Consider the following 13,375-nt stretch of genomic DNA (forward strand, 5'->3'; position numbering starts at 1 on the left):
GACCTGTTAGACTAGGTCCAAAGAAGGACCGTGAAAATGAGCCAAGGGCTCAAACATCTCTGCTATGAAGAAGGGCCAGATGCAAACCCACTGGTTAATGCTGTTCCCCAAAGCAAATGTGCATGTGGCTCCAGGAATGGAGAAGTTACAGGTTGTTCCTCCCTACTGAATGTTCCCCTCTTCCGCTGAGTGCCCTGTCCTTTTATGGAGGAAGGTTGCTGCAGAAATGGCGGCATTAATGGGACAGATAAAGTCATCCTACCACTGTAAAAATTCAATAAATAGATGAATACTTTATGAACAAGTTGCAAGGAAGGTCTTCTAGGGAGAAATCCCTGAGCCCATGGCAGGTACCTTAACAATCCCACATCCCTGGGAGCTGTATGGACTTAGTGGGCTTAGTTTCTCTGTTTCACTTGATTGACCCCATCTTCTCCAGCTTTTAAATGTCTAATCTCAGTCAGTGGTGTTGGGGTAGTTCATTTAGACTGTGTTCCATATGAATGGAATTATTTACAGCAAGGTCAATGAGGCTGATAACATGGGTTATCTGGAGGATTGGGGGGAGTGGGCAGAGAATCTCACATTTTGTATTTCAGAGCCTGTTTGCTTTTGCTATCCATGTACATGCCATTCAAGCATGACTGCTACAAAGATCCTTTGTGGGGACTGTGCTTTTGGATGAATGGGATAAGACTCGTAATATTCTGCACGTCATACTATGAAAAATTCTTTTACCTTACATATATCGTCATTAGCAAGTCATTTCTCCTATGTGGTAGAAGTAATATGCATCAGCTTAGAGAAGGACTGCTTAGAGCAAAGCCAATGCAGGAGATCCCTGGTCTCCATTTGAGGGAGGATCATCATTGCTGCTTTGTTCTAGAGTCCTTGTCTCTGAGCCTTTCCTAACCTCATGCTGACAGTAGTGGGCTGTTGGTCTGCTGTGGCCATTAGCGCTGATCCCTCTTTCCATGAACGAATGAAATCATCCTGTACTCCCATGTTTTTGGCAAGAGCAAAGCAGCCCTTCCTGCCTTGTCAGCTGTCTCTCTTGTTGGCTGCGTGGGAGGTTCTTGCCGTTCAGCTTGTGCTGGATAAAATGGTACAGGTGTGGTGAACCACTTGGTTTGGTTTGTCATGTGTTCAGTTTCAGCTGAGAAGTTTTGTCTGCTAAACTTTTGCTGTCTTCGGTGGTGTGTGTTAGCAATGGTGAAGGTGGATCTGTACCATGTAAAATGAGATCCACTGATTCTACACGACAGGCTCAGGAAATGGGGTTGACGCTTGGTGTGGTAGATTTTTCCGTCCTGATCAATTTTCCCAAAGTGATGTACCCAGACCTGGCTGATGGCTGAACAAAAACCCGTTGGTTAATGTTGTTTTGCTGTTGGCCTACCCAAGGACAGGTGCCTGTGGCTCCATGCATGGGGAAGTTACAGATTTTTCCTCTGCTTCTGTTATGTGCCCTGCCATCTTTTGGTGGAAGGCTGCTGCAGAACTGGTAGCACTAGTGAGGCTGACCAGTTTTTCCCAGACATTATTTCTCTGAGTTCTTTATGCAGTTGTTTCTCATTTTTTGTTCCCTCTTTTTTTTTACTGTTCCTGAACTGTCTTTTTCTACAGAGCTTAAGCAATAGCATGGCATACGAAAAAAAGAAAAAAGTCTTATTTTTCTAAAAAACAGTTTTCTATTTCAGATCACAGTTGCTTTTTTATCCCCTTTACCAGAGTTGTATTTGTTTAATATGAAGAGTTTGCTTTATGTTGTTCTTTTTGCTGATTTTTTTTTATTGACCTCCTCATGCAGAGAGTAAATGTCCATTGCTTCCTGCTGCTGAGTTACTGCGGAGTGTAAAGTTATAACCAAAAATCTGAACTGATTGGGAAGTTGGAGAAAGGGGAGACATTGAGGCTGCTTGAGAGCAGGCTCTGATGTGCAGGTGGAAAGTAACAAAGTCAAGAGTGAAGGGCCATCCCTGTGCTGTGGGGTGCTGGGACTGACCTCTCTCTCTGTTCCTCTTTGTTGTAACAAACTCTGCTGGACATCAACATTTTGCGTTTGTTCATTGCAGCGGCAATACTGGGTTCATCAACCATGGTTCAGCTTCAGCTGCAGCATTTTGTATATGGAATGTGTGTTGTATTAAACAGTAAGAGTTATTAAAGGTGAACGTGGATCCTTACTGTATAGAATGAGATACGCTGATACTCCACCACGGGGTTGGGAAATGGGGTTGACCCTCAATGCTTGGGATTTTTCCTTCACAACGGCTTTTTCCTGAAGAGATGTACGTGAACCTGGTTGATGGCTGAACAAAAACCTGTTGGTTAATGCTGTTTTGGTGAAAGAAAAGCACGGGTGAGGGAGAAGCCAACGCAGGAGATCACAAGTCTTCCTTCTGAGGGAGGATCTTCATTGCTGCCTTGTGCTGTTGGTCGGCATGTAGGGAAGTAATATGGCTGGATTACGCAATTTTCATCTGCAGAAAGGGTGAGGAAAAACTCATTCAAGCACGACTGCTACAAAAGCTGTGCAGATTCTGTTGTGCAATAATGGAATAAGACTCGTAATATTCGCCACGTCATATTCAGAGAAGTTTCTATCTGGATTATATCAACATTACAAAGACATTTTGCCGGCACACGCCCACGGGAGGCCTCTGCCTTCCTCCCGGTCGCGATCGCCTGGGGGATGAACGAAGAGCTGGGCTGGAGAAACGCCGAGGCAGGAGATCCGCGCCGGCGGAAGCGCTGCCTCCGTGTCGACGGTGCCGTCCCCGCGAGCCGCCCGTGGGAAAGGCAGGGCGGGCAGCGCTGGGCAGCGCTCGGTGCCTGCAGTGCCGGGAGGAGGCTGCGGGCGTCGCTGTTGACCGAGGAGGAGCGAGAGGAAGGCCGGAGCGCTGCAGGCAGCCCCGCCCGCTGCGGCCCGGCTCGCTCGCTCGCTCGCTCGCTGGCTGGCTGGGCGGGCGGGCGCTCTGCGAGCGTCCCCGCGGTGCGGAGCCGCGCTGCAGTGAGGCGGAGGGGCCGGCGGCCGCGCCCGGGAGCGGGAGCCGAAGCGGGAGTCGGCCGGGCGGGCAGCTACCGGCGGTGGTGCGGGGCCGGCGTGTCCGCGGCGGCGATGTGCGCGGCGGGGAGGCGCTGGGGCCGGCGGGAGCGAGCCCTGCTGTGGTGCGTGCTGCTGGCGGCGTGGGAGGCGGCGTGGGGGCAGCTGCGCTACTCGGTTCCCGAGGAGATGCCGAAGGGCTCGTTCGTGGGCGACGTGGCCAAGGACCTGGGGCTGGAGCTGCCGGCGCTCCGCGACCGCGGCGTCCGCGTCGTTTCCGAAGGTAGGACGCAGTATTTCGCCCTGCACGGCAAGACGGGACACTTAGTGACGGTGGAGAGGATAGACAGAGAGCAGCTCTGCGAGAGTGAGCAGCAATGCGTGCTGCGCTGTGAGGTGATAATAGAGGGGGAAATGCAGGTATACAGAGTTGAAGTGGAGATCAAAGACATTAACGACAACGCGCCTAGCTTCAAGGAAATTGAGCTGGAGGAGAGAATGAGCGAGACGACAGCCCCGGGGTCGCGTTTTCCCCTGGCCGAGGCTCACGACCCGGACTCGGGGCCGAATTCGCTGCAGAGCTACGAGCTGAGCGGCGACGAGCACTTCTCGCTGGCCGTGCAGGCGGGCCCCGGCGGGGATCAGCGCCCCGAGCTGGTGCTGGCGAAGGCGCTGGACCGGGAGGCGGCGGCGTTTCACGAGCTGGTGCTGCGAGCGAGCGACGGCGGGGAGCCGGCGCGGACGGGCACGGCGCGGATCCGCGTGGCGGTGCTGGACGCGAACGACAACGCGCCCGTGTTCGGCCAGGCGGAGTACAGGCTGCGTGTGCCCGAAGACGTGCCCGTGGGCTCCGCCCTCCTCACCGTCACGGCCACCGACGCCGACGAGGGGATGAACGGGCACATCAAATATTCGCTGAAGAAAATCGCAGAGAAAGCTCGGAAGATTTTCGATCTGGACGCCGAGACGGGAGCGATCGCGCTGGTGCGGAGCCTGGACTTCGAGGAAGGCGACTCGTACGAACTGGAGGTGCAGGCACGAGACGGAGGAGAGCTTTTCGACACGGCGAAAGTCGCGATCACGGTGACAGACGTCAACGACAACGCGCCCGAGATTTCGGTGCGGTCGGCGCTGAGCGCGATCTCGGAGGACGCCCCGCCGGGGACGGTGGTGGCCCTGCTGCACGTGCAGGACCGGGACTCGGGGGCGAACGGCGAGGTGCGGTGCAGCGTCGCCGAGCGCCTCCCGTTCCGGCTGGAGAAGTCGTTTGAGGACTACTACCGCGTGGTGACGGCGAGCGAGCTGGACCGGGAGGAGGTGGCGGAGTACAACGTGACGGTGCGGGCGGCGGACGGCGGGTCGCCGGCGCTGCGCAGCAGCGCGGTGCTGGCGCTGCGCGTGCTGGACGTGAACGACAACGCGCCGGTGTTCGCGGAGGCGCGCTACAGCGCCCGGCTGCCCGAGAACAACGCGGCGGGCGCGCTGGTGCTGACGGTGCGGGCGGCCGACGCGGACTGGGGGCAGAACGCGCGCGTGCGGTACCGGCTGTCGGAGGGGCGGGTGCGGGGCGCGCCGCTCTCGTCCTACGTGTCGGTGCAGGCGGAGACGGGCGCGCTGTACGCGCTGCGCTCCTTCGACTACGAGGAGGTGCACGAGCTGGGGCTGTGGGTGCTGGCGGAGGACGGCGGCGCGCCGGCGCTGAGCAGCAACGTGTCGGTGCGGCTCGTGATCGTGGACGAGAACGACAACGCGCCGCAGGTGCTGTACCCGCCGCCGGCCTCGGGGACGGGCGCGGGCGCGGTCTGGGCGGGCGTGGAGCTGGCGCCGCGCTCGGCGGAGCCCGGGGCGCTGGTGGCCAAGGTGGTGGCGGTGGACGCGGACGCGGGGCAGAACGCGTGGCTGTCGTACGAGCTGGCCAAGGCGACGGAGCCGGGGCTGTTCCGCGTGGGGCTGCACAGCGGCGAGGTGCGCACGGCGCGCTTCCTGCTGGCCCGCGACGCGGCGCGGCAGAGCCTGGTGGTGGTGGTGAAGGACCACGGGCGGCCGGCGCTGTCGGCCACGGCCACGCTGACGGTGGTGCTGGCTGAGAGCGTGGCCGAGCTGCTGTCGGAGCTGGGCAGCGCAGCGGCGGCGGCGCCGGGCGAGCCGGCCGGCAGCCTGACGCGCTGGCTGGTGGTGGCCGTGGCGGCCGTGTCCTGCCTCTTCCTCGCCTTCCTGCTGCTGCTGCTGGCGCTGCGCCTGCGGCGCTGGCGCCGCTCGCAGCTGCTGGCGGCGGGCAGCGGCGCCTTGCGCGGCGTGCCGGCCTCGCACTTCGTGGGCATCGACGGCGTCCGCGCCTTCCTGCACTCCTACTCGCACGAGGTGTCGCTCACCGCCGACTCGCGCAAGAGCCAGCTCCGCTTGTCGGGCGCCAGCTGCTGCGACACCCTCCCGGCCCGGCCGCCGCCCGACGAGCCCGCGCCGCTGCTCGGGGAGGAGCCTGCCGGCGCCCCTCGCGCGGACCCCGCCGCTGCCCCGGTGAGTTCCTCCGGCGAGACCCTCCCGCCTTGCCTCTCCTGCCTCTCGGGACGCTTGACCATTCCGCTGCCTTTCCTCTGCGCATGCCGGTAGGGCGAGGTACATCTTCCTGCGCAGAGACCCCGTGTGCGCGGGCTTCTGGCATATTTCGGTACTTGCTGGGTTTCGGGCATTGGCTGTTGCTCATTTCGGGCCTTTGATGAGTTTTTCCTCAGCCTTATGGCGGGTGTGGCAGGCAGGAGAGCTGAGGCTACCTTAGTGTTCGTTCCTGTCTGTGGTGGTGGGAGGAGAGTTTAACTAGATGTACTCGCAGTAGAAGCGATGCAACTGCGTGTGTATCATTTCTGAACTTGGGAAGGTGACAGAGCAATGCACCTCTCCTTGCTGGTAAAGGAACATGGCCTGATCTTGGGGATATCGTTACAGATATTTTGTCTGAGCGACTGGTCTTTAGGTGACATGGTCTTGCAAACTATAAGGGTCAAAGAACACAGTGCAAATTGGGAGGGGGTAAGACGAGAGTCGTGGGGACTGTGCGTGAGGCTTTTGAAGAACCCAGGAGTTGCAGTTTGCTCTTTTCCCTGTTGAGTGTCCACCTGCAGTACCATGTAATGTGAGTTTTGTCTTCCCAAGGAAGTTTGGCTAGAAGCCATGTTATTGCCGCTGTGTTGGGAGCCCTGGGAGGTTCCTCCCATGTGTTTGCAGGTTGTCCTCTCTTCTTAACTAACACGTTAATTAGGTACTTATGACAAATTGCATAGTGGGAGCTTTGGGAGGAGCCAACGGATGATTCATTCCCTGCTGTATACCTGGATTATGTTATCTTCCCTAGAGTGCCATTCTCAAGAAGAGTATGCTATGATGCCTTCCCTTGTGCATGTGTTACCTGGTTGCCTTGGTCGTTGTGATGAGCTAAATGTGGTCATATTGCTCTGATAATGACATCATGGAAGATCCCATCTGTTAAGATTTGTCCAACTGTCCTGTAGGTGCCTTTCACCTTTAGAGCTGTAAAGAGAAAGAATTTCATCGATGCGTTTCCTTAAAATGTTACCGGAAAAACTGCTTTTGCTTGTCACATAAACGTAGTGAGAAGTCAGCTCTCAAATCTTATTTATTTGAGCTCCATATTGCTTATGGCGTTCAGAACCTTTCATGTTTCTTCAAACTGTATGGCATGAGCAGAAAAATCTCTTTGCAGGAATCTCCGTTGCAGTGCTGGTGTTCTGAGAAGTTGTGTGCACTACATTTCTATCAGTTGTGTCCATCTATCTGCAGAAGCAGCTTTCCTGTTGTGTGATTTTGCGGCAAGGTGAAGAGTTATCCCCGTACACACAGGGAAGGTGGAAGAGTTCACTGTGGTATAGTGTGAAATGGCTAAAAGGAAGGTGTAGAATTACAAATTGTCCTAGTTGCTAGATGAGACCCAGAGCTGTGGTTCCATGCATTTTCCTTTTTTTACCATCCAAAGAAAATACTTTCAGGAACTGTGGCTATGGTATATGGTGTGAGCTCCGGTGTGAGCACTTGTTAGCAAGTCGTTCTTTTTTCTGCATACCTACTACAATTGACACAAGTGGCAATGTGAAGCTATGGTTCTTACACTTCTGTAGGTTTCCCATTCTTGCCTTGTTTCTTTGTCCACATCTGAAGTTGGCCCTCATTGTAGCTGGTAATCTTTAAAAGATGAAAAAATTGACAAATCTATCTGCAAGTGATGAAGATCAGCAACAACCACGCGAACTGTGAGGGGTTTGAGGAGAGTCTTGGGGGTGCTGTGTGTGAGGAGGTACTGGTGGAGACATGGCATGTTTACTGTCAATTCCCAGGGTCTCTTGCTGGTCTTCTGAAAGTAGACTGAAGTCTGAAGATATTTTTGGATATCACGTTGCTTGGACTCCAACTGGCCAAGTTGTGGGTTCATCAGTTTACTTTCTTGTTGCATGATGATTCCTGTGAATGGTGCTCATTAGGCACAGATGTCAACTTTGCATTAGTGTCATAGTGTAACGTGTCTTCCAATTTGCCCAAGTGCTGAAGAAGGATGATGGTGCCTTGAAGCCAATACTTCGATGACAGGGTCTTTAACTGAGCTCCATATTGCTTGTGGCCTTTAGAATCTTTTATATTCGGATGAGGAGAAGGCTGACATACTCAATGACTTCTTTGCCTCAGTCTTCACTGGCAACATCTCTTGGTCCACCTCTTGAGTGTATGGACTACAAGATGCGGGACTTGTGGGTTCATCGCTTTGCTTTCCTACTGCATTCTATTCCCCATGAAAGGTAGTGAAATTGTTGCCTTTCTCGTCATCATGACATAAAGGTGGGCCTCTGCATGTCTGACAATGTGTCCTAAAATATCACTGGAAGAAATGCTCTTGCTTGTCACATATATATACGTGCTCATATGAAGGAATTTCTGAGTTTGGGGCTTGTTATCTGAAGCACGTGCAAGGGGACTACTCATTTTAAGCACTGTCATGTTCGCCACAGAATTTCCTGTACATGGCAGTTCTTGGGTGTAGACGTAAACATGGCATTAATGGTTGCAGAGGCACGTATCTTCCAATTTGCCCATGTGCTGAAGAAAAATGGTGGTGTCTTTGGCCTGATACTGACAACTGAGTCTTTAACTGAGCTGCATATCACTTGTGCCCCTTAGACCATCTGACATTTCTTCAGATGTGTGATGAGCAGAGAAGTCTCCATGCATGCATCTGTGTTGTGACCCTTGTTCTCTGTAAGGAGATGTTGTGTGTGAAACAGTTCTTTCAATGTTGTCTGTCTGCAAAGTTGCTTCCCTGTTGCATGATCTTTGAGCTCGCTGAAGCATTCTGTCTGCACAGAGACAGGGCAGGTGGAAGAGTTCACTGTGGTATAGTGTGAAATGTCTGAAACGTATGTGTAAAGGTTCAGTTTCTCCTACTTGTTATATGGGTCCCACCTTTGTGGTTCTGTGCATTCTCCTTTTCTTCTGTCCAAGGAAATTACCTGGAGAACTGTGGTCTTTGATGTAAACTGCTGTGTGATCCTCCTGTGTCCTTTTTTCCAACTAGATACTCCTCTTGTGGATCTACTACAGCTGACCTAATCTGAAATGTGAAGCTATGGTTCCTTCACTTCCGTAGTTTTCTGATTCTTGCCTTGTTTGTTGTCCAGGTTTAAAGCTGGGCCTCACTGTGGCTGGTAACCCTTAAAACATTGAAAAGTCTCTTAGAATTGTTGGGCTGGGGAAGCAGTTTCCATCTGTACCTTGAAGGTGTTCAGCTGCCAAGACAAAGATTTTGGCAGAGCTCCGTTTCCTTAAAATGTCACTGAATTGCATTGTAGTCACTCTTTTGCCTGTGGCTGATACATGACCAAAATATTGGATTTTGTCTGTGTTGCAACTAAAGGCTGTGAATGCAGAGCAAGGAGGGTGAGAGGCTGGCTTCAAACTAGGAAAATAGGTGGGTCAGTGTGGCTTTTCCTGAGCAATGGTTTGATTTCATGCCTGGTGCCAAGGCCTGTGCCATTCATGCTGTGATGCTGGTTTCCCTGTCCTGAAAGACAATGGTAGTTGTCTGGTAATAGAGCATTTGTACAATAACTCTGCATTTGGAAGGATGATGCATGGGTAAGACCAGCTTATAATTCCTGTGGGGAAACCTGCTTAGTCCAAATTATACGTCTCTGGAACATTGCAGTGTAGAGTTTCTTCCTAGGTGTAATTAGACTCTCCTTCAGGCCTATCTTTCCCAGAATGTTGTGGTTCATTTTGCGCGTTTCTGGTCAGGGCTTTTGCATTTGAGACTGTGAGTGTTCTTTTGCAGCAAATACTTACTTCAACCACCAATATTTCCCTCAGTGGGGCCAGTTGGAGCTTTTGGATTTGTTTATAAAGAATCAGAAATAACTGAGAGATTTGAGCTTCTGCTTTATACAAAGGAACTTGTGGAGAACACTTGCAAACAGTCCTATATGTTGCTTACTCCAAGTGGAGTCTGAGTACAAGTGCACTACCTATAGGCTTCACATTTCTCCATCAATGTTAATTGTGGTTCTAAATCGGAATCGAACCATAGCATTTCAGAGTAAAATGAAATTCACCCAGAAAGATTAAACATGAGCAAAAGATGGAAGCATTTGCAGGTTTGGAATGAAATGAGATAGTGAGGATAGAAAATGAGAATGAGCAGCGGCTGGATCTTCCAGTATTTCCTTCTGCCTCTCTTTCCCTTGCAACCACGCACAGAGCTTTACCAAAACTGATGTGCCTTAACGGCCATGGAAGTGAAAACCTTCCTTCTGCTTCTGACTCTGCACAATGTTTTGAACCTGGATTCCGTTTTCTCATGGGTGCTGGAGAAACCATACCTCAAGTACGAGCGATACGCATAACCTGTAAAGTGTCTGAGCAATCCCTCTTTCACGTTTTCCCTTCGATTCACTGACCGTGCATGAAGGAACGTCTTTATTGCTCTGGCACACGCCTATGCTTTTTAGATTTCATGCCAACCCGGACCACAAGGTGTAGAAGTCCTTGGCAAAGTGTAACACTACTTTAAAAGTATACTGCAGCTACAGAAACGCTTTTAGGTGTGAGACCGCTGTTGCTCTGTAACCATTTCTGTTCCTGCTGATATGGAATTGCCTTTCAGTTCCCTGATCCCCACCGGAGAGGGACCCCCGGCTGGGCGGCGGCGCTCAGCACCGCTCAGAAGCCCGGTCCCCTGAGAGCGCAGCCATGGGCGGCTGCGGTGGCGTCGCGGCGCCTCCGGGTGCCGCTGTTGGCCGAGGCGGAGCGGCGCTGGAGCCGAAGCCGCAAGCCGCCGCAGCGTCCTGCCCCCGCAGACTGCTGGCTCGCACGGCGCCGGCCAGAGCGGCAGCGGCACGGGCAGCAGCGGCGAGAGGCGGCGCGGCGCGGGGAGCAGCGGCGTCCGAGCCGGCGCCGAGATCGCTGCCCTCCGGCGGCCCCTGCGCTCGCTGCGGAGAGCGGCTGGAAGGGAGGGGGGGCAGCGGCAGGAGGGAGGAGCGCGGCGGGCGCTGCCGAGAATGGCGGGCAGGCAGGAGCAGGGGCAGAGCCGCCGGCGAGCAGGCGGGCGAGCGCTGCTGCCCGCTTTGCTGCTGTGCTTGTGGTGCCGGGCGGCGGCGGAGCGGATCCGCTACGCCATCGCCGAGGAGCTGGGCAGAGGCTCGCTGGTGGGGCCGCTGGCGCGGGACCTGGGGCTGAGCCCGGCGGAGCTGCCGGCACGCAAGCTGCGGCTCAGCGCGGAGAAGCAATACTTCGGCGTGAGCGGGGAGAGCGGGAACCTGTACGTGAGCGAGAGGCTGGACCGGGAGGAGATGTGCGGCGAGTCGGCGTCCTGCTCCGTCAGCTTCGAGGCGCTGGTGCAGAACCCGCTGAACGTCTTCCACATCGAGGTGGCCATCCGGGACGTCAACGACAACGCGCCCGCCTTCAGCAAGGCTGCTCTCGACCTCGAGATCAACGAGTTGACGCTTCCTGGTGCCCGTTTTCCGCTGGAGGCGGCTCGAGACGCGGACGTGGGCAGCAACTCGCTGCTGACTTACCAGCTCACCAGCGACCCGTCCTTCACTCTGGCCATAAAGGAGAGCCCGGATGGAAGCAAGCAGCCTGAATTAGTGCTGGAGAAAGCGCTGGACCGGGAGAAGCAGAGCTCCTTTCAGCTGGTGCTGACGGCGCTGGACGGCGGGGACCCCGTGAGGTCCGGGACTGTGCAGGTTCGTGTCAACGTGTCGGACGCCAACGACAACGCGCCCGTGTTCAGCAAAAGCGTGTACGAGGCGCGAGTGCGGGAGAATCTTCCGGCGGGGTCGCTGGTGCTGCGGGTGCGAGCCACGGACGCGGACGCGGGCTCCAACGGGCGAGTTTCCTACTCCTTCGGCAACGTCCCGGAGGGCGTCCGCGCCTTGTTCAGTATTGCCGGCGAGAGCGGCGAGGTGAGGACGGCGAGGCCCCTCGATTTCGAGGAGCAGAGCAAATACAGCTTCGGCCTGGAGGCGAGGGACGGAGGCGGGCTCACGGCTCACTGCAAGGTGCACGTAGACATCAGCGACGAGAACGACAACACGCCCGAGATCACGATGCTGTCGGTGTCGAGCCCGGTGGCCGAAGACGCGCCGTCCGGCACGGTGGTGGCCCTGGTGAAAGTGTGGGACCGGGACTCCGGGGAGAACGGTCAGGTGTCGTGCGAGCTGTCGGGCGAGGCGCCGCTGTCGATCGTGGCGTCGTCGGGCGGCTCGTACAAGGTGGTGACGACGAGCGCGCTGGACCGGGAGCAGGCGCCCGAGCACCGGGTGGCGGTGGTGGCCAGGGACCGGGGCAGCCCGGCGCTGTCGAGCCGCACGGCGCTGGTGCTGGAGGTGTCGGACGTGAACGACAACGCGCCGGTGTTCGAGGAGGCCGCCTACAGCGCCTACGTGGCGGAGAACAACGCGGCGGGCGCGCCGGTGCTGCGCGTGCGCGCGCGGGACGCGGACGCGGGCGCCAACGGGAGCGTGAGCTACTGGCTGGCGGGCGGCAGCGCGGGCGCGGCGCCGTACGTGTCGGTGGAGGCGCGGAGCGGCGCGGTGTTCGCGCAGCGCTCCTTCGACTACGAGCAGTGCCGGGAGTTCGCGGTGGCGGTGCGGGCGCAGGACGGCGGGGCGCCGGCGCGGAGCTCGACGGCGACGGTGCGCGTCTTCGTGCTGGACCGCAACGACAACGCGCCGCGGGTGCTGTGGCCGGCGGCGGGCGCGGGAGCGGCGGGCGCGGGAGCGGCGGGCGCGGCCCCAGCCCCGGCCCCGTTCGAGGTGGTGCCGCGTTCGGCCGAGGCCGGGTACCTGGTGGCCAAGGTGGTGGCGGTGGACGCGGACGCGGGTCGCAACGCGTGGCTGTCGTACGAGCTGGTGCAGGCGCCGGAGCCGGCGCTGTTCCGCGTGGGGCTGCACAGCGGCGAGGTGCGGACGGCGCGGGCCGTGTCGGAGCGGGACGCGGCGAAGCAGCGGCTGGTGGCCGTGGTGAAGGACCACGGGCAGCCGGCGCTGTCGGCCACGGCCACGCTGCACGTGGTGCTGGCCGAGAGCTTGCAGGAGGCGCTGCCGGAGCTGAGCGAGCGGGCGGCGGGCGCCGAGTCGCCGGCGGAGCTGCAGTTCTACCTGGTGCTGGCGCTGGCGCTCCTCTCCGCCCTGTTCCTGCTGAGCGTGGCGCTGGCCGTGCTGGCGCGGGTGCGCCGGGCCGGGCCGCCCGCCGTCCTGCGCTGCCTGGGCGCGCAGCGCTTCTCCGTGGCCGGCGCCGCCTTCCCGGCCGACTTCTGCGAGGGCACCTTGCCCTACTCCTACAACCTGTGCGTGGCGCCGGGCCGCGCCGTCGCCGAGGGCGCTTGGCCGCCGCCGCCGCCGCCGCTGCCCAGCCTGCCCGCGGAGGAGCTTCTCGGCGGGGAGCCCTGCGGGAAGCGGAGCCCGAGCAGCAGCGCCGGCGCGGGAGAGCCGCCGCCGGACGCCGACGCACCGCAGGTCGGTTCTCCTTGAGCCCTTCTCAGCCGCCGTCCCTTTTACCCACGGTGGGTCTTCCCCGGGTGGTGCGGATGGGGAGTGCCGGCCCGTGTGTCCGCCAAGGAAGGAACGGGGCATCCCCTTCCACTCGGAGCAGGTAGGTAGCGGAGGTACTTCTGGGTTTTCCGGTTCTCTCAGGTTCAGGCTCAGGTGAGAGGCTATGACTACAACTCACGTTTGAGTTACTGCCAAGGGGGTACGTTAACGCTTCTGCATGACGGAATGGGAAAAATATGGTGGACGCTGGGTGTTGGAGATCTTTCCTTCCTCTTAA

General features: G+C 57.1%; 2 protein-coding genes across 2 annotated transcripts; both read left to right on the forward strand.

Annotated features, from left to right (window-relative positions):
• Positions 1–3,121: 3,121 nt before the first annotated feature.
• LOC309410050 (protocadherin gamma-A2-like) lies at positions 3,122–5,656 on the forward strand (the record flags this gene model as incomplete). Its single annotated transcript, XM_082006367.1, has 1 exon — positions 3,122–5,656. The coding sequence occupies one exon, from the start codon at positions 3,122–3,124 to the stop codon at positions 5,654–5,656; it is 2,535 nt and encodes an 844-aa protein (XP_081862493.1).
• A 4,459-nt stretch (positions 5,657–10,115) lies between these two features.
• Positions 10,116–13,164, forward strand: LOC309409833 (protocadherin gamma-B5-like). Its single transcript, XM_082006065.1, has one exon. The coding sequence runs from the start codon at positions 10,600–10,602 to the stop codon at positions 13,075–13,077; it is 2,478 nt and encodes an 825-aa protein (XP_081862191.1). The 5' UTR covers positions 10,116–10,599; the 3' UTR covers positions 13,078–13,164.
• Positions 13,165–13,375: the final 211 nt, after the last annotated feature.

The sequence above is a fragment of the Phaethon aethereus genome, assembly GCF_964289735.1.
Source record: "Phaethon aethereus genome assembly, chromosome: 14".
NCBI lineage: Eukaryota > Metazoa > Chordata > Aves > Phaethontiformes > Phaethontidae > Phaethon > Phaethon aethereus.

Bases quoted from the DNA above. Each gene is read 5' to 3' on its own strand.
- LOC309409833 (XM_082006065.1), top strand. From the start codon at position 10,600: ATGGCGGGCAGGCAGGAGCAGGGGCAGAGCCGCCGGCGAGCAGGCGGG.